General features: G+C 44.4%; 1 protein-coding gene across 1 annotated transcript in view; it reads right to left on the reverse strand.

Annotated features, from left to right (window-relative positions):
* Positions 1 to 27,554, reverse strand: part of LOC126457291 (protein couch potato-like) — a 186,170-nt gene that overhangs the window by 65,307 nt on the left and 93,309 nt on the right. The window contains exon 5 of the mRNA XM_050093465.1: positions 11,093 to 11,253. Coding sequence (XP_049949422.1) covers positions 11,093 to 11,253 — 161 coding nt within the window. The remainder of the gene's footprint in view (positions 1 to 11,092; positions 11,254 to 27,554) is intronic.

Here is a 27,554-nt window from a genome sequence, read left to right on the forward strand (position 1 = left end):
CATCTCATCAGACCGCTCACAGTTTTCCAAACAGATCAACTCAGAGGTCAGTAACGTGTGAAAGCAACAAGGCCACCGTGTAGTGGTCAGAAAATGCTTTTCACATTAAAGTTATGATGTCGCACTCACCATCAGTATGAGGTTTTTATGTTACTTTAACAATCGTCATAAGAATTTAACTGTAATAACGAAGCCAAAAACCGTGACATAAACAAATACAAGCTAGTGATATACAACTTTAGACAGAGTAATTTTATTTTAGATTTAATGAAATTTTATTTACAAGCAGACGCAAAAGCCATAAATCATTCGCTTGCTATCAAGATAAGAAAGTATGGACGGTGAAGTACTAATGCAGGTGTTCATTTGAACAACACTAATATAGTGGGCGTAAAGCTTTATAGTATGCTACAAAAACGAAATTTGCGTGTTTAGTTATCTTATGACTACAATGTAATAAAATAACAGGATGAAGTGAAGTCTTGTTCGAAATTAGCATTCCTTTTTCTGGTCTTGTCCTTAATATAAGGGAAAGTTGTTGGAATTGGAGTGGGTGTGGGTGACATCACGCTAATTAGCGCATAGGTGGAAGATTGTGTGTAACCTGTACCCCATGTGTCCAAAATCTTATGAGACCGGATTAGCAAAAACTAGAGAAAAGATGGTTTAAGTGCTTCAAGTGTTACACGTAATCTCCCTCCTCCCCCCCCACTTAAGAACAACGCACAGCACGTTCATACAACGATGTTGTACAACTGAATGCTTGAATGCAGGTTATGCCGTCAAAGTATATATCCTTCATATGGACGTTTATTTTTGGAAATTAAAAGAAGTCCTTCGGCGCCATAATTGGTGAACATGGAGAGTGGAAATAACACTTGTTTTTTTCACGTTAAAGCTTTGATACTGCAGTACACTGTGCAATGAGCCCGTTAGACCTGAAAACAAATGAAAATTATTCATCAACCGATCACATACTAAAAGCTACAAGCTTATATGAAGTATGTGCGAGATTTCTGTTACGCACCAGTCTAGTCAATCAGCGATAGGTTATAAGCCGAGTCTGTTATCTGTACCAGTTGTCTTACAAATGTTCTCGATTTCTTGTGGTTTGTATGATGAAAGGTTTCAACTGTTTAACTGTAAACTGTTTTTCGGTCTTCGTTAATAAATCCACCGTAATGAATCCCGGGATTTACTTCAAATAAGTCAGTTACCTGCACTCCCAATTATTTCCACACAGGTCACCTGTTTGGGTCTCCAAACGAGTGCAATGTGCTGTAAGAACAGCTTTGGCGAGAAATCTGCGGAGAACAGGTAGAAGGAATTCCTAAGCGCCGCTTCATTAAAATAATCCAGGAAAGGGTTAACTTAGATTTCGCAGTGTTGAATGGCAAGATACGACCAGTTATGCTGTGTGTTGCCTATTCCGCTTTCTACAGACTCGCGGCTAAACCGCGAAACATGTAGCGCCAAACTATAATTTTCAGTAAAAAATTATTGTTAACTAAGCAGATTTTCTGACTACGCCTGGGATCATTGCGGATTTTTGTAAATAAAGCCCTCCAGATTGCTTAATTTATTTCTTTAGTTTTAACGACATCTCTATTACTGCAGTCATCAGACCAAACTTAGAGTGTGTAAAAGAACTTTGAGCCAAATTCAACAGAACGTAGATAGATTTTATTGAACTGAACACTGAACGTTGTTTCACAGGACCTAGGTTCGATTTGATGATGGCAGTGGGCGAAACTTATTTATAAATAAAGTACTATATTAAGCAATCTAAACGGCTTTACTCACAAAAAGTTATAAGAGTGAGAAGCTCTATGTTTGTAAATTTGGTACGAGAAGAAATGATGATTTTAGGCGTGTGTGAATAAAGGCGGGCGTGTGTGTGTTTGTGTGTGTGTGTGTCAGAGAGGGAGAGAGAGAGAGAGAGAGAGAGAGAGAGAGAGAGAGAGAGAGAGAGATAGAGGGAGAGAGAGGAGAAACTCATGGAAGATCCTAATATGTCGTGATATATCAATGAAAACCTCCCGGTGGTTGGAGATGGTGACCGATTTCTTGGTCTTGCATGACATCACTGCTTGGGTAACCCTTAGTATTGATCAGGAACGGGAAACTGGGGCATCTACCTCAGGAGAACATCGCAGATCGTTGCTGGTTAAATGTTCCTTCCTTTATATTTATGTCTTGGTATACACGGTACATAGTATAATAGTGACGTTATAGTATTCCCCATTAATCCTGCGTTCTGCTACCGACGTGATGACGAAATGATGACGAATTTTGTAAAATATTTACCGATACGCAAGATTAATTTGCTAACAACACTGTGTGATACACATAGCATTTGCTTGAATACTGACACGTACTGAAAACAGAATTCTGTTATCGAGGTGTTGTTACGTTAGGTTATCCGGAACGTACTTAATCTATCGTGTGCTCCCCTTTGGGCGAACTCGACGTTACCTTGAACCAGGCTGAAAACTACTGACGTTTTTCGTCCATGTTACTCGGTAACCTCCAAGTTACTGCATAGGCGCACAAATCAAGATAGAGATACACTACTGCTTGCGCCTTAACTACAATAAGCATGCAAGTGTCACATTTTTGGGATTTTAACAAACAGCATAAATCGAAGCGAGAGTAAAAGAGACAAACTGGACAACACTAGAAACAGAGGAGAGTGACAGGTTAAAGCACAAGATATATAAGTATATTCACAATTTTGTTAAAGCCGACACTTGCGTTATAGCTAATGATACTTACCAGCTAACACTGACTACTGTCAGACAAATTGCATTGTAATCATACGAGTGCAAATTACTTAAGGATCATTGTGCTAATTATAGTACATCATGATTGCCTCCGTACAACCGGACCACTATAATGACAGTGCTATAGCTTCATCTGTTACTATCGTGTAAACCGCTACCGCTCTCTATCTGTTCTACTAGTGACAGATTTACAATATTTCTACTGTGACGTAGAACGTTGCACGGAAAGTGTACAAATTTCTTGCTACACTTATAAATGATGATACGGTTGTTTTTTAAACAGAACTCTAATTTTCGCGTTTTTTTAAATGATGTCATATTTCGTAAACGGCTCGTTGATTCCATGAGACTGACTGACTACCTACTGACTAAGTACCTCAAAGAGTAGGGGAACAGGGTGAGTTGTCCTTAACTCCTGTTGTCAGTGCACGCAGGTGTAGAAGGTGACTATGTACCCTTCATGCAGCGACTTCACGAACTACGTCACTGAATCGGAATGTCCCTCTCTACACCAGAGATACTTAAAGAAGGGTTGCTGACAGATTAGAACCGTGTGCAGGACAAGGTCTCGAACTCGATCCAACCTTAGGAGATTCTATGATCTGACAGTTCTCAGCTTGTCTTGATTGAAAGTTTCAGTTTCCATTCGTGTGTCAAACGTTTGCCATTTTAGGAAACTGTTTTTTTTTTGAAACTTCCTGGCAGATTAAAACTGTGTGCCGGAGCGAGACTCGAACTCGTGACCTTTGCCTTTCGCGGGCAAGTGCTCTACCAACTGAGCTACCCAAGCACGACTCACATCCCGCGGAAGTAAGGCTGTGAGGGCGGGGCGTGAGTCGTGCTTGGGTAGCTCAGTTGGTAGAGCACTTACCCGCGAAAGGCAAAGGTCCCGAGTTCGAGTCTCGCTCCGGCACACAGTTTTAATCTGCCAGGAAGTTTTATATCAGCGCACAGAGTGAAAATTTCATTCTGTTTTTGCTTTGTTCAAAAAATGGTTTAAATGGCTCTAAGCACTATGGGACTTAACATCTGAGGTCATCAGTCCCCTGGACTTAGAACCTTAAACCTAACTAACCTAAGGATATCACACACATCCATGCCCGAGGCAAGATTCGAGCCTGCGGCCGTAACAGCAGCGCGGTTCCGGACTGAAGCGCATAGAACCGCTCGGTCACAGCGGTCGGCTTTTGCTTGTGGTGGTGGTTCTAAGAAGGGAGATTTCATCACCAGTTCTGTAGTTTTACTGAATTTCCTAGTCATGTAAACGGTAAAGGTATCAATACCCCTAAGGTCGGTTTGAACACAACGCAGCTTTACAGTGAAATGACAAAAGTCATGGGGCAGCGTATGCACATATACAGAAGGTGGTAGTATAGCGTGTACATGGTATAAAAGGGCAGTGCATTGGCGCAGCTGATTCATGTGATCAGGCCTCCGACGTGATAATGGCCGCACGGCGGAAGTTGACAAAGATTGAAAGCGGAATGAGAATTGGAGCTAGACACATGGGACATCCCATTTCGGAAATCGTTAAGGAATTCAATATTCCGAGATCCGCAGTGTCAAGAGTATTCCAAGAATACCAAATTTGAGGCATTATCTCTCACCACGGACAACGCAGTGAGTAGTGGCCGTCGGCTTTCACTTGACGACCGAGAGCAGCGACATTCGTGCAGAGTTGTCAAGTGTTAACAGACAAGCAACACTGCAAGAAACAACGGCAGAAATCAATGTGGGACGTACGATGAATGTATCTGTTAGGACAGTGCGACGAAATCTGGCGGTAATGGGCCATGCCAGCAGACGACCGACGCGAATGCCTTTGCTAACAGCACGACCACGCCTGCAACACCTCTTCTGGGTTCGTGAGCATTTCGGTTGGACCCTAGACGACTGGAAAAACGTGGTCTGGTCAGATGAGTCCCGATTGCAGTTGGTAAGAGCTTTTTATTTTATCATGTGGCTAGGGACCCCCGTCGGGCAGACCGTTCGCCGAGTGCCGGTCTTTCAATTTGACGCCACTTCGGTGACCTGCATTCGATGAGGATGATAGGATGATGAGGACAGCACAACACCCAGTCCCTGGACGGAGAAAATTCTCCGACCCAGCCAGGAATCGAGCGCGGGCCCAGAGGATTGACAGTCCGTCACGTTAACCATTCAGCTACCGGGGGCAGACTGCCGGTAAGAGCTGATGGTAGGGTTCGTTTGTGGCGCAGACCCCACTATGCCATAGACCTAAGTTTTCAACAAAGGCACTGTGCAAGTTGGTGGTGGCTCCATAATGGTGTGGGGTTATTTACGTCTCTCTGAAAGTGTCCCCAGCACAGTTCGAACCGTCTTAAAGGGGAAGGACGGACACTCGATATGTTAATGTCTACTCAAAGACGTCCAGAAATCTTTGATCAGATATAGACGTTTACCTTCCCTGACTTCCCATGTTGCCCTCTAAATACGATCATATATTGTGGCGGCACTGCACGAGACAGCTTACTCCTTCCATACCATCGAGGGAGGGGGGCTCAGTGGTACGACACCGAACGTGTATTCAGAACACCAGCGATTCGATTTGCCGTCCGGTCATTCAGGTTTAGGCTCTCTATGATTTTCCAAAGAGGTTTGTTGTGGCTGCTGGAATGGTTCCTTAGAAAGAACATGGCCGGCGTCTTTCCCCATCCTTTCCATGACTTTGTCACAACGAGTATTTAAACCTAGTCTTCCTTGACGAAATAGTACCAGGTGAAAAGCCAGACGTCGGTGTCCAACAGAGATAATATTTCGGCAGGCGACCACGTCGTCATCATCGGGTGCGTTGATGAATTGACTGCCTGGGAGCTACCGCTATGCTTGCCGAAATATTTTTCCCACTGGACACTGACATTCATCTGTTCACCCGTGAACTATTTCATCATAAGTTGGAGAAGTTGAATAACTCCACGTTCCCTCCTTCTTTCCTTCCTTAGTCTCTCCATACCGTTCCTGTCCATACGCTGCTCTAGGTACTATGCGGTGCTGGACAGATTTTCTGGTTCAGTTCGCCATATGCCTCAATAATGTCTTGTGACAGCAATACATGAAAGACTTGGATTTTATCCCACCACTATTCTCATTTTCTAACACCAGTCTAAATAATGGGAAGAACCCTCATCTTCTGCTTCTCATACAGCCCTCTAAACTAGTTGAAAAGACCGTACAGTGCTAGATACTACTTCGTGCAATGAGCCATTTGTTGTAGTAGTAATTTGGCCAGTAAATTTTCCTCTTCAGAATGAATTTTCAATCTGCAGCGGATAATGCGCTGATTTGGAAATGCAAAGCAGATTAAAACTGTTTTCCGGACTGGGAATCAAACCCGTTTGCCTTTGGCGAGCAAGTGCTTGGCTTTAGTATCCAAAGCACTTGACTGCAAGAGGCAAAGGTTCGAGACTCGACGGGACGTAGTTTTAATGTGCCAGGAAGTTTCAGATCAGCGCGGACTCCACTGCAGAGTGAAAATTCGTCCTGAAAACAATCTTCTATGCTGTGATGACGTTATTTCTCCGCAAGGAGAGCTGCTCCCGTAAGGTATGCAGAAGAGCCGCTGTCACGTTTGGAAGGTAGAAGATGAGGTACTGGCGTAAATAAAGCTGTGAGGACGGGTCGTAGTCTTGCCTGGATAGCTCAGTTTCGTATGTGGGCAGGATGGTTTAGTCGCTGCGGATGAAATACACGGCGAATTGGAGTACAGGCTTTGTTATTCATTCATTTACTTGGCGAATAAACGTCATAGATCCTGCTCAGTCTAATTTGACAAGTACAGTGCTCAAACGTACTTAAGAAAGTGAGGGAAAATTGGATGAAGAACCACAAGACTTGGAAGACATATAAAAATGTTACGTGAGGCGTTTAAAGGATTTGAAGGAGAGAGCACATTTTGAATAAGGTTAGATAGTTTTGGGTCATACACAGTGCAAAGAGCTGTCAGATGAGAAGGAATTTTTAAATGCAACCGAGAAATCGAAAAATGTTCTTTGTCACTGTTTCAAAAATGATTTATTCCTCTGCAAAGAAGTCGCCACTTGAGGCTAGTAAGCAAGCGATACACTGAAGCAGAATTCTGCACAAGTGATTCTACAAGGTGCAAGTTTCTTATAGAAACACTTCATGTGAAGAGTTTTCTGATATACTTGTGTAGAGTGGAAAATTAGATCACAAGACGTGTCACAAACTTTGAAGGCTTGAAGCAATGCGAAGAAAATTGCTAAATCTCATGTAATTTCCTCGTAGTGGTGAGCTTAACACTCCTCCAGATGTGTCACCCAAGACTGTAAGTGAAAACTGTTCGTGGTATCAGGGAGCAGAAGTGGTGACTGAAATCATACTATTAGTTTCAAGAACTTTGAGAAAATAATAATGAGAAAATAGCAAGTTAACTGCAGGCTTACTGATTACTGCTGATTATATTATTATTTCACCGAAAATATTTACAATAAACGATTAAAATGTTGGCAGGTAAAAAGTTGTTGGACCATTATGCCGGTAAACACCTTCATATTCGAATCCTGTTCCGACACACAGTTTTAATCTGTCAGCAATTTTAAACTTTTTCGCTATTTAAGACTTGATTTATTTCACACATTTCTATGTCTTCTGTATAATACTGTTCTGGATCATTTACCACAGAGCATGTTCATCTGTGGAGTGAGCAGTGTCTAACGCCCATGGTCTCACATCAAACCGAGCTAGTTACGTGATTTTGGGAAGACGCTACTTGTATACAATTTGCAGTAATGTCGAAACTTGAATATTACGCGTATTCGCCTTGTTTTATATACTTTTTACACGTCCGAGTTTTAGTGACCGCTGTGGAGCAGTATTGTCGTTGCTAGGGATGTAAAGAGAAGTATGTGAAAAGAGGACCACTTACTTTTCGTAGGTGTGTACAACAAATATGTAACTGTAAATATATTGATGGGAGGCACTGCATGTTTTGAAAAATATCGAGACACGGTGTTATGCAGTTAATTTCTACGATTTTATGGCCACGTGTTTATGAGACAAGTGCTGGATAAATTTCCAAGTGTTTCTGAGTAAATATATATATTGGAGCTATGTTCATACTCAGGTAAAATTTATGCTCGACACTCTGATTAATGTCCTCCAATTTATACAGGTTTTCAAAGTCTTGTGTATATGTACGTGCTTTTGAACGAGAGAGTTCCCTTTTCAGTGTCATTGCAACGTAGTTTATTACGCTACAATGACAGGGAAGAGGGAACAGATTCGAAAGTATAACATAGTGCAATAGAACACCTAAAAATACTGTTGGCTGACACATCTTTTATTACTCCAAAATTCGAGCAATGATTTTGTATTTTTATTTTTCTGCGCGTAGTGCATGATTTTACTTTTGTGGTGAGATGCCGAAAAATGTTATAGATATTTTACTTGTCTACAAGAAGTAGAAGAGTAATTTAAAAAACTGAAGATAAAAATGGACAAACAGCTTGTGCAAATTCTGTAACATTTTCACATTTTCAAATGAGATTTTTTTTCGTAAATCTTCGGCGCCGTCCACAGTGTCATTGTATCGTAATCAGTTAGAACAGAGATTCGACAATATGAATAATTGCAAGCGTAAAAAAGTATTGTTCATTGCCGCTTTTTATGCTATTACCGAAAAATACACAAATAAAGCGGAGTATGAGTTACGACACCGTGGGGAAAGAGCACAACAGCATTGCTCTTCACATCGTTAAGCCATTGTTAAAATGTCTGTAAAACAGAGGTTACTTCTGAAGGTGATTATCTGTAACAGTGAAGTAATAACACGTGAAACACGCTAAGCGCTGTACTGGCTAACATGCAGCTTCCCAAAATCACGCGACTTGAGCTACAGGAGATGTGCGGACAGTATCCTCGTTCTGCGCGTCTGCGTGCGCATTTCACATGTACACTACTGGCCAGTAAAATTGCTACAAAAAAGAAATGCAGATGATAGACAGGTATTCATAGGATGAATATATTATACTAGAACTGACATGTGATTACATTTTCACGCAATATGGGTGCATAGATCCCGGGTAATAGGTAACCAGAACAACCACCTCTGGCCATAATAACGGCCTTGATACGCCTGGGCATTTGAGTCAAACAGAGCTTGGATGGCGTGTACAGATACAGCTTCAATACGATACCACAGTTCATCAAGAGTAGTGACTGACTTATTATGACGAGCCAGTTGCCCGGCCACCATTGACCAGACGTTTTCACTTGGTCAATGATCTGGAGAATGTACTGGCCTGGGCAGCAGTCGAACATTTTCTGTAACCAGAAAGGCCCGTACAGGACCTGCAATATGCGGGCGTGCATTATCCTGCTGAAATGTAGGGTTTCGCAGGGATTGAAGTAAGGATAGAGCCACGGGTCGTAACACATCTGAAACGTAACGTCCACTGTTCAAAGTGCCGTCAATGCGAACAAGAGGTGACCGAGACGTGTAACCAATGGCACCCCATACCATCACGCCGAGTGATACGCCAGTATGGCGATGACGAATACACGCTTCCAATGTGCGTTCACCGCGATGTCGCCAAACACGGATGCGACCATCATGATGCTATAAACAGAACTTCGATTCATCCAAAAAATGACGTTTTGCGATTCGTGCACCCAGGTACGTCGTTGAGTACACCATCGCAGGTGCTCCTGTCTGTGATGCAGCGTCAAGGGTAACCGCAGCCACGGTCTCCGAGCTGATAGTCCATGCTGCTGCAGACGTCGTCGAACTGTTCGTGCACATGGTTGTTGTCTTGCGAACGTCCCCATCTGTTGACTCAGGGATCGAGGCGTGGCTGCACGATCCGTTACAGCCATGCGGATAAGAAGCTTGTCATCTCGACTGCTAGTGATTCGAGGCTGTTGGGATGCAGCACGACGTTCCGTATTACCCTCCTGAACCCACCGATTCCATATTCTGCTAACAGTCACTGGATCTCGACCAACGCGAGCAGCAATGTCGCGATACGATAAACAGCAATCACGATAGGCTACAATGCGACCTATATCAAAGACGGAAACGTGATGGTACGCATTTCTCCTCCTTACACGAGGCATCACAACAAAGTTTCACCAGGCAACGCCGGTCAACTGCTATTTGTGTATGAGAAATCGGTTGGAAACTTTCGTAATGTCAGCACGTTGTAGTGCGCCCCCGGTAGCTGAGTGGTCAGCGCGACAGAATGTCAATCCTAAGGGCCTGGGTTCGGTTCCCGGCTGGGTCGGAGATTTTCTCCGCTCAGGGACTGGGTGTTGTGTTGTCCTAATCATTCTCATTTCATCCCCGTCGACGCACAAGTCGCCCAAGTGGCGTCAAATCGAAAGACTTGCACCAGGCGAACGGGTTACCCGACGGGAAGCCCTAGTCGCACAACATTTATTTATTTATAGCACGTTGTAGGTGTCACCACCGGCGCCAACCTTTTGTGAATGCTCTGAAAATCTAATCATTTGCATATCACAGCATGTTCTTCCTGTCGATTAAATTTCGCATCTGTAGCACGTCATCTTCGTGGTGTAGCAATTTTAATGGCCAATAGTGTATCTATACTCTATGTTGTTTACAAATTGTTGAGTCTTGCATGTAATATTAGCGTCGATTTTTTGCTTTTGGACTGAAAGTGCAATCGTATACTGTGATATATGATGGAAACTTTCCTCATGTCAGCACGTTGTAGGTGTCACCACCGGCGCCAACGTAGTGTGAATGCTATGAAAAGCTAATCATTTGCATATCACAGCATCTTCTTCCTGTCGGTTAAATTTCGCGTTGTGGCATGTCATGTTCGTCGTGTAGCAATTTTAATGGACAGTAGTGTATTTATAGTCTATGTTGTTTACAAACTGTTGACTCTTGTTAACTGCAGTGCCGTATTAGCGTCGATTTTTTGCTGCTGGACTGAAAGTGCAATCGTATACTGTGATATATGTGATTACACAGAGTGGTGAGTACGTGGGTAACTTCAGTGCGTGTACGTGTACGTGCGAAAGTGACGGCACGCCCGTAAGACTCGGCGTGTTCACACTGCTACGGTGTCGCTACACACAGGGGGACACACGGCAACGCTGGCAGTGTCGTGGTGATGCGGGATGCGCATGCGGACGGCACTGGACGGCATGCTAGGTGGGTGGCGAGCGGAGCGGAGCGTTTTTGTTGTCGTTGTTGTTACTTGACTAACATGGTGGCCGGGTGTCGGCGGAGGCAGCGTGGCGGGGTTGTCCGCGGGCTTGTCTGCGCCCGCGGATAGTCAGAGATAGGAACGTACGGGGACCTGCGGGTGGAGCGCCGGGTGCACCAGCGTGGCCGCGGCGTGCGCGTGCGCGTGGTGCTGCAGCGCCGCCGCGGGCAGCTCGGCCGCCGCCGCCGCCGCGGAGTACGCCAGCGGGTGGTGCCACAGCTCTGCCGCGCCGGGGAAGAACGGCGTGCCCAGGTCTGCAACAGCGAGGGCGCGTCTGTAGCCACACGGGGCGACAAAAATGTTCACATGTGTGTCAAATCTCATGGGACTTAACTACTTAGCCTAAATTATCCTAAGGACAAACACACACACCCGTGCCCCAGGGGGGAGTCGAACCTCCGCCGGGACCAGCCGCACCACATGAGGCGAGCTGCGTCCTAAGTGACAGGTAGACCAACAGCACAAAAAAGGTTTCACTGCGCTACACTATAACTAGCACTCGAAATAATTAGTCTATCTTACTAAGACGTCTTCTCCAAGGCCATCTGTGCCGTCTTCACTTGTCTGAATTATACACCGACGGAAGCAATCGCAACACACACAAAAAATGTTCAAATGGCTCTAAGCGCTGTGGGACTTAACATGTGAGGTCATCAGTCCCCCAGACTTAGAAATACTTAAATCTAACTAACCTAAGGACACCACACACATCCATGTCCGAGGCAGGATTCGAACCTGCGACCGTAGCAGCAGTGCCTAGAACCGCTTGGGCACAGCGGCCGGCGCATCACCAAAAGATAATTAATGCAATCACAATTCGGAATACATTTGTCTAGATAACATGTTTAAGGGGTGTAGGACGTGAAACGGGCCGACTTGGAGCAGGAGAAGCAAATCAGGACATTTTAATTTCCACTGTTTACATTTCTAAAAAGAAATTCATAAAACTTTGTCAGCATGACAAGGAAGGATCCAGGATTCACACTCATAGCAGTGGAAGTTCGAAAATACGAACAAATTTTGTTTAATGTGAAATTTCATCATTTTTTTCACTTATTTATTGCATTTATTGCTGTAGGTACACTTTTCTTCGTAAGGAAGAGAGATCCTTCGACGAATTTTGCACAGTAATCAAACCATACTTACAAGTGTATGAAACACTAAAATTTATTTAATTTATGAAAAAATGAATGAGCTATTACATTTTAAACTTCATCTTCAGAAAAAACTCAAATTTTATATCAGGTTTTCTTCCATTCAGAGGCTGACTTGTAAATAATAGATTTCAGCTATCAGTCGTCCTTTTATTGGCAGATCTTGATTTCAGCTAGAAACTAGCCATCCTCAATGCACTATCATTTTTGACCAATGCATGTAATGCCTGTTTGTCGGGCTTCATTCACAGTTCATTGAATACAATGAACTGTGAATGAAGCCCGACCAACAGGCAAGGATAGTGCATTGGCTAGTTTCTAGCTGAAATCTAGATATGCCAATAAAATTTCAAAAGGACGACTGATAGCTGAAATCTATTATTTACAAGTCAAATTTTATAGTTAATTATCTCAATTTTTACCACACTTTTAATAGGTTTGGGAAATACTAGAGTTTCATACACCAATAAATATGGTTTGTATGCTGTGAAAAATTCATCGAAGAATCTCTTTTACCTGTGAAGAAAAATGTACCCATAGCAACAAATGGAGCCAATAGTAAGCGAAAAATGATGAAATTTCATATGTAAAAAAATTTTGTATGTTTTTGAACTTCCACTGCTATGAGCGTGAATCCTTCTTAGTCATGCTGAGAAAGTTTTATGAATTTATTTGTAAAAGTATAGACAGTGGAAATTAAAATGTCCTGTTGTGCCTCACCTTCTCCAAGTCGGCCCATTTGACATCCTACCCCCCCCCCCCCCTAAGTGATTAACATTTCAAGATCTCAGGTTTATAAGTGCCAGATAAGCCATTGAAAATAAGTAATGCTGGTACATTAATAAGCAGTGTAACCGCCTTAATGTTCAATGCAAGCATGTAAACGTGTATGCACCGTGTTGTACGGCTGCCGGATGTCAGTTTGTGGGCTGGAGTTCCGTGCCTGTTGCACTTAGTCTGTCAGTACAGGGACGGTTAATGCTGTCTGTGGAATGATGCTGAAGTTACCGCCTGATTATGTCTCATATGTGCTCGATTGGAGACAGATCTGGTGGACAAGCAGGCCAATGCAACATGTTGACACTCTGTACAGTATGATGGGTTACAATAGTGATTTGTGAACGAGCGTTATCCTGCTGGAAAACACCGCTTACAAGACTGTTTTTTATAGTAAATATTTCTAATACATTGATCACTGTGCACTCCCACAATACACTCCTGGAAATTGAAATAAGAACACCGTGAATTCATTGTCCCAGGAAGGGGAAACTTTATTGACACATTCCTGGGGTCAGATACATCACATGATCACACTGACAGAACCACAGGCACATAGACACAGGCAACAGAGCATGCACAATGTCGGCACTAGTACAGTGTATATCCACCTTTCGCAGCAATGCAGGCTGCTATTCTCCCATGGAGACGATCGTAGAGATGCTGGATGTAGTCCTGTGGAACGGCTTGCCATGCCATTTCCACCTGGCGCCTCAGTTGGACCAGCGTTCGTGCTGGACGTGCAGACCGCGTGAGACGACGCTTCATCCAGTCCCAAACATGCTCAATGGGGGACAGATCCGGAGATCTTGCTCGCCAGGGTAGTTGACTTACACCTTCTAGAGCACGTTGGGTGGCACGGGATACATGCGGACGTGCATTGTCCTGTTGGAACAGCAAGTTCCCTTGCCGGTCTAGGAATGGTAGAACGATGGGTTCGATGACGGTTTGGATGTACCGTGCACTATTCAGTGTCCCCTCGACGATCACCAGTGGTGTACGGCCAGTGTAGGAGATCGCTCCCCACACCATGATGCCGGGTGTTGGCCCTGTGTGCCTCGGTCGTATGCAGTCCTGATTGTGGCGCTCACCTGCACGGCGCCAAACACGCATACGACCATCATTGGCACCAAGGCAGAAGCGACTCTCATCGCTGAAGACGACACGTCTCCATTCGTCCCTCCATTCACGCCTGTCGCGACACCACTGGAGGCGGGCTGCACGATGTTGGGGCGTGAGCGAAAGACGGCCTAACGGTGTGCGGGACCGTAGCCCAGCTTCATGGAGACGGTTGCGAATGGTGCTCGCCGATACCCCAGGAGCAACAGTGTCCCTAATTTGCTGGGAAGTGGCGGTGCGGTCCCCTACGGCACTGCGTAGGATCCTACGGTGTTGGCGTGCATCCGTGCGTCGCTGCGGTCCGGTCCCAGGTCGACGGGCACGTGCACCTTCCGCCGACCACTGGCGACAACATCGATGTACTGTGGAGACCTCACGCCCCACGTGTTGAGCAATTCGGCGGTACGTCCACCCGGCCTCCCGCATGCCCACTATACGCCCTCGCTCAAAGTCCGTCAACTGCACATACGGTTCACGTCCACGCTGTCGCGGCATGCTACCAGTGTTAAAGACTGCGATGGAGCTCCGTATGCCACGGCAAACTGGCAGACACTGACGGCGGCGGTGCACAAATGCTGCGCAGCTAGCGCCATTCGACGGCCAACACCGCGGTTCCTGGTGTGTCCGCTGTGCCGTGCGTGTGATCATTGCTTGTACAGCCCTCTCGCAGTGTCCGGAGCAAGTATGGTGGGTCTGACACACCGGTGTCAATGTGTTCTTTTTTCCATTTCCAGGAGTGTATATTCAAAAGTAACCGCTTACAATGCTGTTCATGAGTGGCAGCTCAAAAGGTCGAATCACCAGACTGATGTGCAATTTTGCAGTCAAGGTATGTGGGACAACTATGAAAGTGCTGCTGCTGTCATACAAAATCGCACGTTTCACCGTAGCTCCAGATGCAGGTCCAGTATGTATGGCACGCATACTGGTAGGTTGCTAGCCCTCAACTGGCCTCCTACGAACCAACACAACGCCATCAGTGGCATGGAGGCAGAACTAGCTTTCATCAGAAAACGCAATAGATATCCACCCTAACCTCCAGCGAGCTCTCGCTTGACACCACTGAGGTCAGAAATGGCGGTGATTGGGAGCCAGTGGAATGCACGCTACGTGGTATTTGAATCGTAGCTATCCTTGAAGTAACAGATTTGTAAAAGTTTGTGGTGTCACTGTGGTGCCCACTGACGCTCAGATTGCTGCTGCAGATGAGGTACGACGCGGTGGTGGCATACGCCGAACGCGATGGTTTTCTCTCTCGGTAGTGCTAGCGTCGTGGCCGTCCGCAGCTCGGTCTTCTTGCGACCGTACATTCTCGTAACCACCGCTGCCAGCAGCCATGTACATGGCTACAGTCCTGCCAAATCTTTCTGCAATAGTGCAGAAGGAACATCCAGCTTCTCGTAGCCCTGGTACACGACCTCATTCAAACTCAATGAGGTGTTGATAATGGCATCTTTGTCGGCTTAAAGGCATCCTTGACTAACACCAATGAGCTGTGTGTGGCTCGTTTTCGAGCCATCTCTCTCTTTTTACATTCTGTTTTTACTGTACTGCCACCTCGTTTTGTTAATTCAATTACCGGTGTTACTGAGTTGCTGCCTTGTCTGCCCGTGAGCGGCAGTAGCAGCGCTTATCGATATATGCCCCGCTGTATTATCTTTACTGGACTGTTATTACTTCCCGATTGTCGTGTGTTGGGAGGGGAGTTCGTATCTGGCAGTGAGTTGCAACGCGGCAGCTGTAGAGTTCGGACCTGGCAGTCGGAAGTTGGGATGCGGCAGGAGTCGGCCGGGTTGAAGCGGCAGTGAGGTTCGGATAGCCATGAGTCCCCCGACCGTTGCCGGCACACATGGTTTCAATAGGGACGACGTGATTGCTCGCCGATCGCTTATGGGTTGGCGATGTGTGTGTCTCAACTCGTGCAAAAATGGTTCAAACGGCTCTGAGCACTATGGGACTTAACTTCTGAGGTCATCAGTCCCCTAGAACATAGAACTACTTATACCTAACTAACTTAAGGACTTCACACACATCCATGGCCGAGACAGGATTCGAACCTGCGACCGCAACTCGTACAGTCGGTCGGTTGGTGTAGATCAGCCAGGAAATCTCCGCGCGGCGGTCTCTACGTAGTGTCGGAGTGTGTGGGAGCTGTTCCGATTGCTACGGGGTTCGTGGCTCACCGACCCATGACATCAGGGTTGAGTGGTGATTTAATTACCGAAGCCGTCTGTTCACATTGTTCCGTTGGTTTTCATGGTTGGCTGTTGTGGGTATTCCCGTGAGTAACAGCGAAAGTTTGGCCACCATCCTCTGGTGTTTAACTGTATTTTGGTTATTTGAAGTCCAAATGCACCGGCGGAATTTTCAGCCTTGTGGTCGTTAGCGTTCCGGTTACCTGCCCTGGCCGCTGACGTAAAACTCAGATAGCGTCCTTTCCTCACCGTGCTGTAGCTGTCCAACACGTATGTGTAGTTTGACAGCTTATGCATACTTGGTAGTGGATTGTTTGGGCCTTCACCCCTCTGCCTACTAAAAATTATTTTAGTTGTTTTAAGTAATCGGCCTTCAGCCGTTTTTAAATTAAGGTTCTTGTCTTTCAAGATCAGACTGTGTGGGGCTTTCAGCCTAATTGAAAAATTAATTTTGCTTGCCGTCTTAAATCATGGGCCTCCAGCCGTCTTTAAATTAAACTTGTTTGCTTTTCAAGTGTTAGATTTGTTGGTCCTTCAGCCAAGTTATAGAACCGTACGTGAGGCCTTCTGCCTTCAAAATATTCTGTTTCGAGTCTGAATTTTAAGTTAATGGCTTTCAATCGTTTTTAAATTTAAGTGGTTGTGCCCTTAAGGCATAAAATAGTGTGGCCTATTCAGCCGATAACTAAGTTCAAACATTTTTGCTGTATTGTTTGAACAACTAAATAAAGTTATATGTGTTTGAGTGTAACTGACAGTCCCTTTTGGCCCCTTTCCACAGTTCCAACTACCTGTTCTGTCCTGCGGACTTAAACAGGGCGTTTCAACCAAGTCACCACCTCCAATATCGAAGGTAACTAACACTCACGACGATTACAGCGTGTATTTACAGCAGACCTGATTGGTATCCTCATAGTGACGCTACTGGAGAGAAATTTGATTAGGTATCATCTTTAAGACGTAGAAACACGCCTACCAACTTCCTTTTATGTCCCATAAGTCCCTTTTGGTATTGCGATTTTTTTCTGTCACTGTATGTGGTGTCCCAGAAATGTTGTGACAAACTTCGAGAGTAGAGGGCGTGTAGAGGAACAAATCTAGGACAGGAATCCGTGTCCGGAAACGTCATCCAATGACGGTCCAGTGCACCGAAGGCATAGCGTCGGCGCCTATAGCTAGGCCACCACTTCGGCAGCAAACTTGGCTTTGTACGCTGACGGACTGTAGACGGAGCGTTTCACAATGTTGTTTTTTATTCAGTCATTGCGACTGATTGCCACGATCGTTAGCATAGAAGATGGAGCCAGCTCTGCGTAGAAAGGCATTGTCTCCTACGAATGCGACGCTTTGTTGCCTCTTTGGATGACGGCTTCGGAAACTGGTTTCTAGCAGCAGTTTATTTTTCTCATCCACCAGGGCAACGGACCAGCGCATTCATAGAAGACAAGGCTTGTCTGTACAGCAAATAGCTCCATTTTCTCGATAGGTGATCACTGAATGACAAACAACATTGCGAGACATTCCGCTTACATTAGGCAACTGTACAAAATCACGTTTGCTACCGAGGGGGTGGCTGAGTGGAATGCGCCGGCGCCTTGACTTCAACGGTCTGTAGTATCGGTGGATGACTTTTCCGGGCAGGGGTTCGTATCCTCGATTTGTTCTTCAAGACACACTCTATAACCCCTCGAAGTTTGTCGCAACATTTCTGGCACACCCTGTACTTGACAAAAAGAATGCAACAAGTAGCGCCAAATGATTCAAAGAAAGAAAAGAAGATCGTAGACACTGTGGAGAAGTGACGCAAGGTGTCCCACAGGACTGAATAGTGGAACAGCCTTTATCGGTGCCCCAAAATTTCCAACCTAGCTCTTCATCTCAAGATATTTAACAAAAAGGGGTGCTAAATAATTCAAACAGAAGCGTAACAGGTTCATTATACACAATAATTACAAACCCCACAGCCATTCCACTGAACTGAAGTATCATTAACATGGAGTATAAATCCGATGGATATTCGGAAAGTAAGGAACGATTCGTCGCGAAGTGGAAATGACAGTGAAAATCCGAGTAAGTTTTCCACAGGTGTGTTGGGCAGTGTCTCTAGTATGCTCATCGATCGCGTTACGTCGTTAGTTTTGGTTCTGAGTGCACAGGGAGCACTTAAAAATACCTAGAACAATAACGTCTCGCGCCAAGTACGAGGGCCTGGTGAGAAATTTCGCCTGAAGCTATGCAGCCAACATTACATAACTGTCGTGCGCTTTCTTCTTCGAGACATTTCTCAGCCACATTATGCAGGGGCAATGAAGATGCTCCTGCATCGTTTTCAGTTGGAAATGTTTGATTACCCACAATACAGCCCGTAATTGTCTCCCTCTGGGTTTCATCTCTGCTCACATGAACCGCTGGTTATGAAGACATTTTGGCGCAGACAACGAGCTGTAGGCCAGCATAGAGAATTGGCGGAAAGCTCTGGCGGCTAGGGTATTGGAAAGTCGGTACAACGCTACGACAAACGTCTAAGTCGGATCAGCGACTTTGGAGATAAGTAGCTGGAAGTTGTAGCTAACTGTTGCAAATAAAACCGTTTCACTGTGGTTTCCATTTCGTGACCTATGGTTCCTTACTTTCCGAATAGCCCTCTTACTTGATCCTACAGAAGGCACAAACTTGAACTGTTTAATTAGTTTGAGGCCATAATCACTGTTTATCGACTGTAACTTTGTGTCAAAATCATGGAAAGGTTTTTTCAGAGACAGATATCAGTCACAAAAGTTTGCTGACTAACTTAATAATGTATTTAATACAGCAACATTTTCTGGGGTACTCGTTTCCAGGTCCAATGCTAATACAAAAAACGTTTAACAGAAGTACACATTGATAATAAAGCAGCTATTTAGTCTTGGCATGTGGCGTGTTCATCTTTGGTCATGGGAAATGGCTGTCTGTTGTGGTGCGTTCGATCACGTTAATCACTGTTTATAACTTGCAAAGATCATTTTAAATGTCATCAGAATCAGCTCTACTGTGCAGCAGAAAATGTTTGATCATTTATCATAAAGCATAACGTCTCTGGAAGACAGCAAAGGAACTACTGACATCTATTCGGGACTAATATTTTTTGACAACTATTTCTATTCAGTAAAAGTATGCTTAGTTAAACACTAGTATCAAATGTAATAAGGCAGACAAGGTGTTAACTTCATTGTCAAATTTGTGTTTCACTTGTGACACGAATAGTGAGAAAGGCTGTTACGTTCATTTTTATTAGATTGAAGACATTGTTCTATTCAGTGTTCTGTAAGTGGACAGCCTCAAACTACTTGCAGAAACCAATACATCAAACGTAAGTTATTCTGCAACACTATTAAACCTCCACACTAAAAGTTTAGACTTGAGTTAAATCTCCACATAAAATTTAAAAGTGTTAAAGTTTCAGCATTACTGTCTTCGTTACATGAAACAGGGGCAGGTCCCCACTTGAATTTTTTATATTCTGTCCTCAGGATAGCGTAATCTTTCAAAAAAAATACAAGTACATATACAGGGTGGTCAGAAACTGTGTGAATCTGGAAAGCTTGTAAGGATGATGCAGTATAGGTTGTAAGATGTGTTGAGAAATAAGTGTTTAAAAAAAATTCGATACGTTGCGCCGTTTACGAGTTAATTAGCACTGAAGTTAGCCAATCAGGCCGTTGCACGCGAAAATTCAGGAGGCCTGCCAAATACGATTAGCGTCATGTGTTCTCATAAAGACGACAGCGCACGATACTGCTCAGCCTTTGGGTCGTGTTCGATCCTTCCTACCGTTCAAATTTTTGTTTCGCTTTCTTGTTCGGTTTCAGAAAACCAAACGAAGAACATCTTTGGCGACACCGTCTCTGAGGGTCACTTGACGGCCTCGTTGGCTAAGTTCAACGCTAATTAACTGGGAAATGACGCAACGTATCGAATTTTTTTTCTTAACAATTATTTGTATATTATCGATAATGGATGCAACTGAACTCCGTGGCTGTTTCGTTATAGGGTGGAGAATAATAACTGCTACCAGTCACAACAGAAGGTGATTTTATTTAACACACGTCCGGTTTCAGGCATGCGCCTATCTTCAGGTGGTTTACATTCACGTGCATGACTGAAGATCACTGTTTAAATCAAAAACGAGTAATATATTGATCACTAAATAGTCACAAGTAAAACATTTGGAAGTGGCTAGGCAACATGTATTGTAAAAATACATTAATTAATAGAGCTGGCGGCCTCAGTTTGGATAAGCCATAGAATCCGGCGCTTTCTATAATAAACGTGCAAAGACGTCGCCACAGTGCAACTCACAGTGACACATCGACATTTCAGTGTGGATCGTCACAGATATAATTCACGCATACGTGTCTTTCTTTGCCGCCGATGAACGTCTCTGACGCCTGTGTATCAGTGGCTGCATGCTCAGTGGCGCGGTCGGAGAGTTGAAAAAGATGGAGCGAGTGTTGGAACGTCAGTCATGCGGCTATCTGACGATGGCTGAACAATATATATCCGAAACATTAGAAGAAGAAGCGGAGTTTATGCGGCAGCACGCTCGAAATTTAATTTAATGAACCAGAATGTTTGTTTCAAAATCTTCAGTGACCAAGTGTTACCCTCTATTATTACAACTTCATGATGAGTAGTTTGTAGTCACCACCTTCTTCCAAAATGACGACAGCAATATTAACAGGGCTGCACTCATACGTGCATAGTTTGTCGCACACTCAAGTATCTCTCCCGGCCCTCTAAATCACAGGATCTTAGTAAAAATCAAAATGTCTGTGACCGTTTGGAGCATCGAAGAATTGCTTCAGCTGGTTATGGCGTGTCTGAAGAAACTTCTGGAGTCTCTTCTCGCCGAAATGAGGCCATTATGAAGGCTGGGAGAGGCATTAGTGCCGTGTTTCCTGTGAGTAGCCAATATCTGGTCCAGTGTGGTTATCTTCGTTATAGAATAGCGATCTACCAAAACTACAGTATGGTAGTTCGGCGCGCTACATAAATGACGTAGTAAATGGTAGGATTACTGATAGCATTGGTAGAGAAAGAAACAAATGAACGTGTAAGAGAGAAACTGACAGCTGGTGATTTCCCTTTGCTTTGTTTGATTGTTTATTTGGTTGTTTTGCACATAATTAGAGCCGCATATCATTCGGTATTAGTCCATCGTGTATTTTACATTCTTACAGAATATAAGTTGCATATTACAAGTAATAAAAATTAATTGATCGCGTAACTTCCGTGCTGTTATGCAACTAAGCAATTACTTATGACGCAAATAAAGTTTAAATGGACAAAAAATGTAATTATTGTTGTTATTCTGTATCCAATAGAATGTTCACCAAGCTGAGAAACAAGAGATTCCTGTCATTACTGATAAATGCGAAACTTCCTTATGAATAACAAAAATGTGTTTTATATAAGTTCGACAAAGTATTATGTGATGTTTGATATATTTTTGGTTTGCGGTTCTTTTATTTTACCTTTTTGTGCGTCTTCTAGAGCTCTATAATAAATCTGTATAGAGTCCTTTATTTTTACACAACATACCTCAGTTTCACGTTAAAATTAAACAATTTTCGAATAAAATCTGAAGTAAACATTGATAAGGAGCAGTCATAGACTCAGATCACAATATAGTAGTGATGAAGAGCAGGCTGAAGTTTAAGACATTAGTCAGGAAGAATCAATACCTAAAGAAGTGGGTGGGATACGGAAACACTAAGGAATGACGAGATACGGTTGAAGTTCTCTAAGGCTGTAGATAAAGCAGTGAGGAATAGCACAGTAGGCAGTACAGTTGAAGAGGAACTGACATCTCAGAAAAGGGCCACCACAGAAGCTGGGACAGAAAACATAGGTACAAAGAAGGTAACGGCGAAGAAACCATGGGTAACAAAAGAAATCAATTGATCGATGAAAGGAGGAAGTACAAAAATGTTCCAGGAAACTCAGGAATAGAGAGATACAAGTCGCTGGGGAATGAAATAAATAGGAAGTGCAGGAAAGCTAAGACGAAATGGCTGCAGGAAAAATGTGAAGAAATCGAAAACGAAATGATTGTCGGAAGGACAGACTCAGCCTACAGGAAAGTCAAAACAGCCTTCGGTGAAATTAAAGGCAAGGGTGAAAACGTTAAGAGTGCAACGGGAATATCACTGTTAAATGCAGAGGAGAGACCGGATAGGTGGAAAGAATACATTGAAAGCCTCTCTGAGGGGGAACAGGATTTAGAAGAGATAGGGGATCCAGTACTAGAATCAGAATTTAAAAGACCTTTGAAAGACTTAAGATCAAATAAGGCAGAAGGGATAGATAACATTCCATGAGAATTTCTAAAATCATTGGGGGAAGTAGCAACAAAAGGACTATTTACGTTGGTGTGTAGAATGTATGAGTCTGGTGACATAGTATCTGACTTTCGGAAAAGCATCATCCACACAATTCTGAAGACGGAAGAGCTGACAAGTGCGAGAATTATCTCACAATCAGCACAACAGTTCATGCACCCAAGTTGCTTACAAGAATAATATACAGAAGAATGGAAAAGAAAATTGAGGATGCGCTAGATGACCATCAGTTTGGTTGTAGGAAAGGTAAAGGCACGAGAGAGGCAATTCTGACGTTGCGGTTAATAATGGAAGCAAGACTAAAGAAAAATCAAGACACGTTCATAGGATTTGTCAAACTGGAAGAAGCGTTCGACAATGTAAAATGGTACAAGGTGTTCGAAATTCTGAGAAACGTAGGGGTAAACTATAGGGAGAGACGGGTCATATACAACATGTAAAACAGCCAAGAGGGAATAATAAGAGTGGACGACCAAGAACTATGTGCTCGTATTAAAAAGGGTATTAGTCAAGGATGTAGCCTTTCGCCCCTACTGTTCAATCTGTACATGGAGGAAGCAATGATGGAAATAAAAGAAAGGTTCAGGAGTGGAATTAAAATTCAAGGCGAAAGGATATCAGTGATATGATTCGCTGATGACACTGCTATCCTGAGTGAAAGTGAAGAAGAATTACATGATCTACTAAACGGAATGAACAGTCTAATGAGTACAGAGTACGGATTGAGAGTAAATCGAAGAAAGACGATGAGAAGTAGTAGAAATGAGAACAGCGAGAAACTTAACATCAGGATTGATAGTCACGAAGTAGATGAAGTTAAGGAATTCTGCTACCTAGCTGCCCAAGAGAAATCTACTAATATCAAATATCGGCCTTAACTAGAGGAAGCAATTTCTGAGAATGTACGTCTGGAGTACAGCATTGTATCGTAGCGAGACATGGACTGTGGGAAAACTGAACCAGAAGACAATCGAAGCATTTGAGATGTGATGCTACAGACGAATGTTGGGAAATCGGTGGACTGATAAGGTTAGGAATGAGGAGGTTCTGCGCAGAATTGGAGAGGAAAGGAGTATGTGGAAAACATTGATAAGGAGAAGGGACATGATGATAGGACATCTGTTAAGATGGTACTAGAGGGAGCTGTAGAGGGCAAAAACTGTAGAGAAAGACAGAGATTGGAATACTTCTAGCAAATAATTGAGGACGAGAGTTGCAAGTGCTACTCTAAGAGGTTAGCACAGTAGCGGAATTCGTGGTGGGCTGCATCAAACCAAGCAGAAGAGTGATGGAAAAAAAAAATTAAATTTGACTGCCAATACTGTACATTTTTCAAAAGTAATAGACAGGAGGAAACTAAGTAAAGCAAAAATGTTCCATACGTTAAACAGCCCTTTATACGTCCACAGTCAGTTTCTAGACAGTTTACTGCTTCCGGTTTTTAGGGGAAGCTAGTAAGATACTGATCGGATACGTAAAGAGTGTGATCATTAAGACGTAACGCCTGATAGGTATGCAACACACCTAGCATACAAGTAAAGCGGGAACGACCTTAACTGACCAAAGCTACTGGGAAACCAATTGTGTCTACGCTTGTAAGTTCACATGGTTATGTTCGCCACCGTCATCATCACCTTCGTCATCAAGATATGTTTACGCTAGAGAGCAGTGTTGGTTAGCTCTGCTTTTGACCCGTGTTCTGCGGAGAATCAGCGGTTTGCGGTTTAGCGGCTGGGTGCAAGTGCGCGCTGGCGCGACTCGGGCCACGGACGGGCTGGTGCGCAAGCGCAGGGCGCCGGTGGATCGGAGGGACTCTGCGCCCGGCGCCGCCTGGCACCGCTGCAGGGGCGCTCGCCGGCCTTTGTTACCCGCGGGGCGACACGTGATTCATTACGGGGCACCTGCCGAACCGCCGTCTCTTATTCACTGCCCCGCGTCCCGCTGATACGGTTCCATCGGCGCCTGGGACGGATCCGCCGGAACAGGACCTCCGTGGATTAATGTTGCCCGCGGTGTGGAGAAGGCCTCAAAAGAGTGTATCCTACGAGGCAAAAGGGTAAACATGGGTTTCTGTCTCCTTTGTTATAGCACAAATACGCTTCGTCGCTATTGAGTAATGCTCAATCGACGCTGCTTATTTTATGTTCCTTAAAAGGTGGCGCTTTTCTGAGTGTAGCTGTTTCCTTAACACATATACACACACACAAACCGAGCGAGGTGGCGCAGTGGTTAGACACTGGACTCGCATTCGGGAGGACGACGGTTCAATCACGCGTCCGGCCATCGTGATTTGGGTTTTCCGTGATTTCCCTAAATCACTCCATGCAAATGCCGGGATGGTTCCTCTGAAAGGGCACGGCCGACGTCCTTCCCCATCCTTCCCTAATCCGATGAGACTGATGACCACGCTGTCTGGTCTCCTTCCCCAAACAACCAACCAACCAACCACACACACAAAAAAAAAAAGTTTTGCATTACCTCGGCCCCGAGAGTTCTGGAACCTGTATAGGAAATTGGGATAGAGATTAACCTAAACATCATTTCTGCCCCTTTTATTGCTCATGAAAACAACACATTGCATGTTGTACCACCATACAGCGAGACCTTCAGATGTGGTGGTCCAGACTGCTCTACATACCGGTACCTCTAATACCCACTAGCACGTCTTCTTCCATTGACACATGCCTGTATTCGTCGTGACACACTGTTGGTCCAGTTGTCCCGCTTCTCAACGGCGATTCGGCGTAGATCCCTCAGAGTGGTTGGTGAGTCACATTGTCTATAAACTTTTCAATCTATCCCAGGCATGGTCGATAGGGTTCATGTCTGGAGAACATGCTGGCCACTCTAGTCGAGCGTGGACCTTATCCTGAAGGAAGGCATTCACAAGATGTGCACGATGGGGACGCGAATTGTCGTCCATGAAGACGAATGCCTCGCCAATATGCTGGCGCTATGGTTCCACTTTCGGTCGGAGGATGGCATTCACATATCGTACAGCCGTTACGGCGCCTTCCATGACCGCCAGTGGCGTACGTCGGCCCCACGTAATGCCACCACAAAACAGCAGGGAATCTCCACCTGGCTGCATTCGCTGGACAGTGTGTCTAAGGCGTTCAGCCTGACCGGGTTGCCTCCAAACACGTCTCCGACGATTGTCCGGTTGAAGGCATATGCGTCACTCATCGATGAAGAGAACGTGATGCCAGTCCTGAGCGATCCATTCGGCATGTTGTTGGGCCCATCTGCACTGCGCTGCATGGTGTCGTGGTTGCAAAGATGGACCTCGCCATGGACGTCTGGAGTCGCGCATCATGCATCCTATTGGGCACAGTTTGAGTCTTGATCCTACGTCCTGTGGCTGCACGAAAAGCATTATTCAACATTGTGGCATTGCTGTCAGGGTTCGTTCGAGCCATAATCCTTAGGTATCGGTCATCCACTGCAGTAGTAGCCCTTGGGTGGCCTGAGAGGGGCATGTCATCGACAGTTCCTGTCTCTCCGTATCTCTTCCATGTCCGATCAACATTGCTTTGGTTCACTTCGAGACGCCTGGACACTTCTCTTGTTGAGAGCCCTTTCTGGCACAATGCAACAATACGGACGCAATCGAACCGCGGTGTTGACAATAGACAACTTGAGCCGTGTACCTCCTTCCTGGTGGAATGACTGGAACTGATCGGCTGTCGAACCCCCTGGTCTTGTTTACATCTTTGGCCGGGGTTAGTGACATCTCTGAACAGTCTAAGAGGCTGTGTCTCTGATACAATATCCACAATCAACGTGTATCTTCAGGAATTCTGGGAACTGGGATGATGCAAAACTTTTTTTGATGCATGTATTTAAAACGAACACTCTGTTTCATCGAGATTAGCTTATTTCGCACCCTTGGCCATTATCGAGTAACACGACACAAAAATTACGTTTTATGTGTCCGTTTATCAGTATGTACAGGGTGTTTCGCAATTCATGGTACACACTTCCAGAGGTTGTAGAGGGGACTTTTTAGATCAAGTTTTAAGTAGGAAACCATGTCCTACAGAGCGCCGGCTCCTGTAAATGTATTTATATATAGGATGATACCATGATGATGTCACAGACTTTCTAGGATTATGGAAAAGGATAAATACATCAATTTATCCCAGAAACGAACGAGTCGTAATTTATGAACGAAAACCGGTCTGATACCTCTGACTGAGGAATTCACACGTGTATACTGGTACTGTCGTTGCTAAGACTGTAGAATAGGTGACTTCCAGAGGTGGTAGTATGGACCAAAGCAAGGAATAAATGTCTAGTAAACATGGAATCTAAGATGCATACCTTAAGAGCTATTAGCATTGCTCAATAGAGGAGTTGTGTTTTACAGTCGCGATGATGAACGAGTGCTCATAGCTCCTCAGGTATGCATTTCAGGGCTTATGTTTACTGGACGTTTTTTCCTCGTTTTGGTTCGTACTACCGCCTCTGAATGTTGCCTACTCAACAATCTTAGCAATAACAGTAACCAGTATATATATTCCATTGTCAGAGGTACCAGCACAGTTTTGGCTTATAAATTTCGTCTCGTTCGTTTCTGGCACAGGGACCCTGACCTCAAATAGATACATTTAGCCTTCTCCATCATTCTAGACAGTCTGCAACATCTTGATGAAATCACCCTCTATATACAGACATTTACAAAGGCCAGTGCCTATAACTTTGACGATCGTACCGTTGTTGGATGACGTTTCCAGACATGGGTTACTATGTAAAACTTGATCTACCCGCTACAACCTCTAGAAGTGTGTAACATGAATTGTGAAACACCTGTACATCTATACTCTGCAGACTACTGTGAAGTGCATGGCAGTGGAAAATTCCCATTGTACCACGTATTAGAGTTTCTTTTCTAATTTATTCGATTTCGGAAAGCGCTCACACAGCCATC

Source organism: Schistocerca serialis, chromosome 1, assembly GCF_023864345.2.
Source record: "Schistocerca serialis cubense isolate TAMUIC-IGC-003099 chromosome 1, iqSchSeri2.2, whole genome shotgun sequence".
NCBI classification, from domain to species: domain Eukaryota; kingdom Metazoa; phylum Arthropoda; class Insecta; order Orthoptera; family Acrididae; genus Schistocerca; species Schistocerca serialis.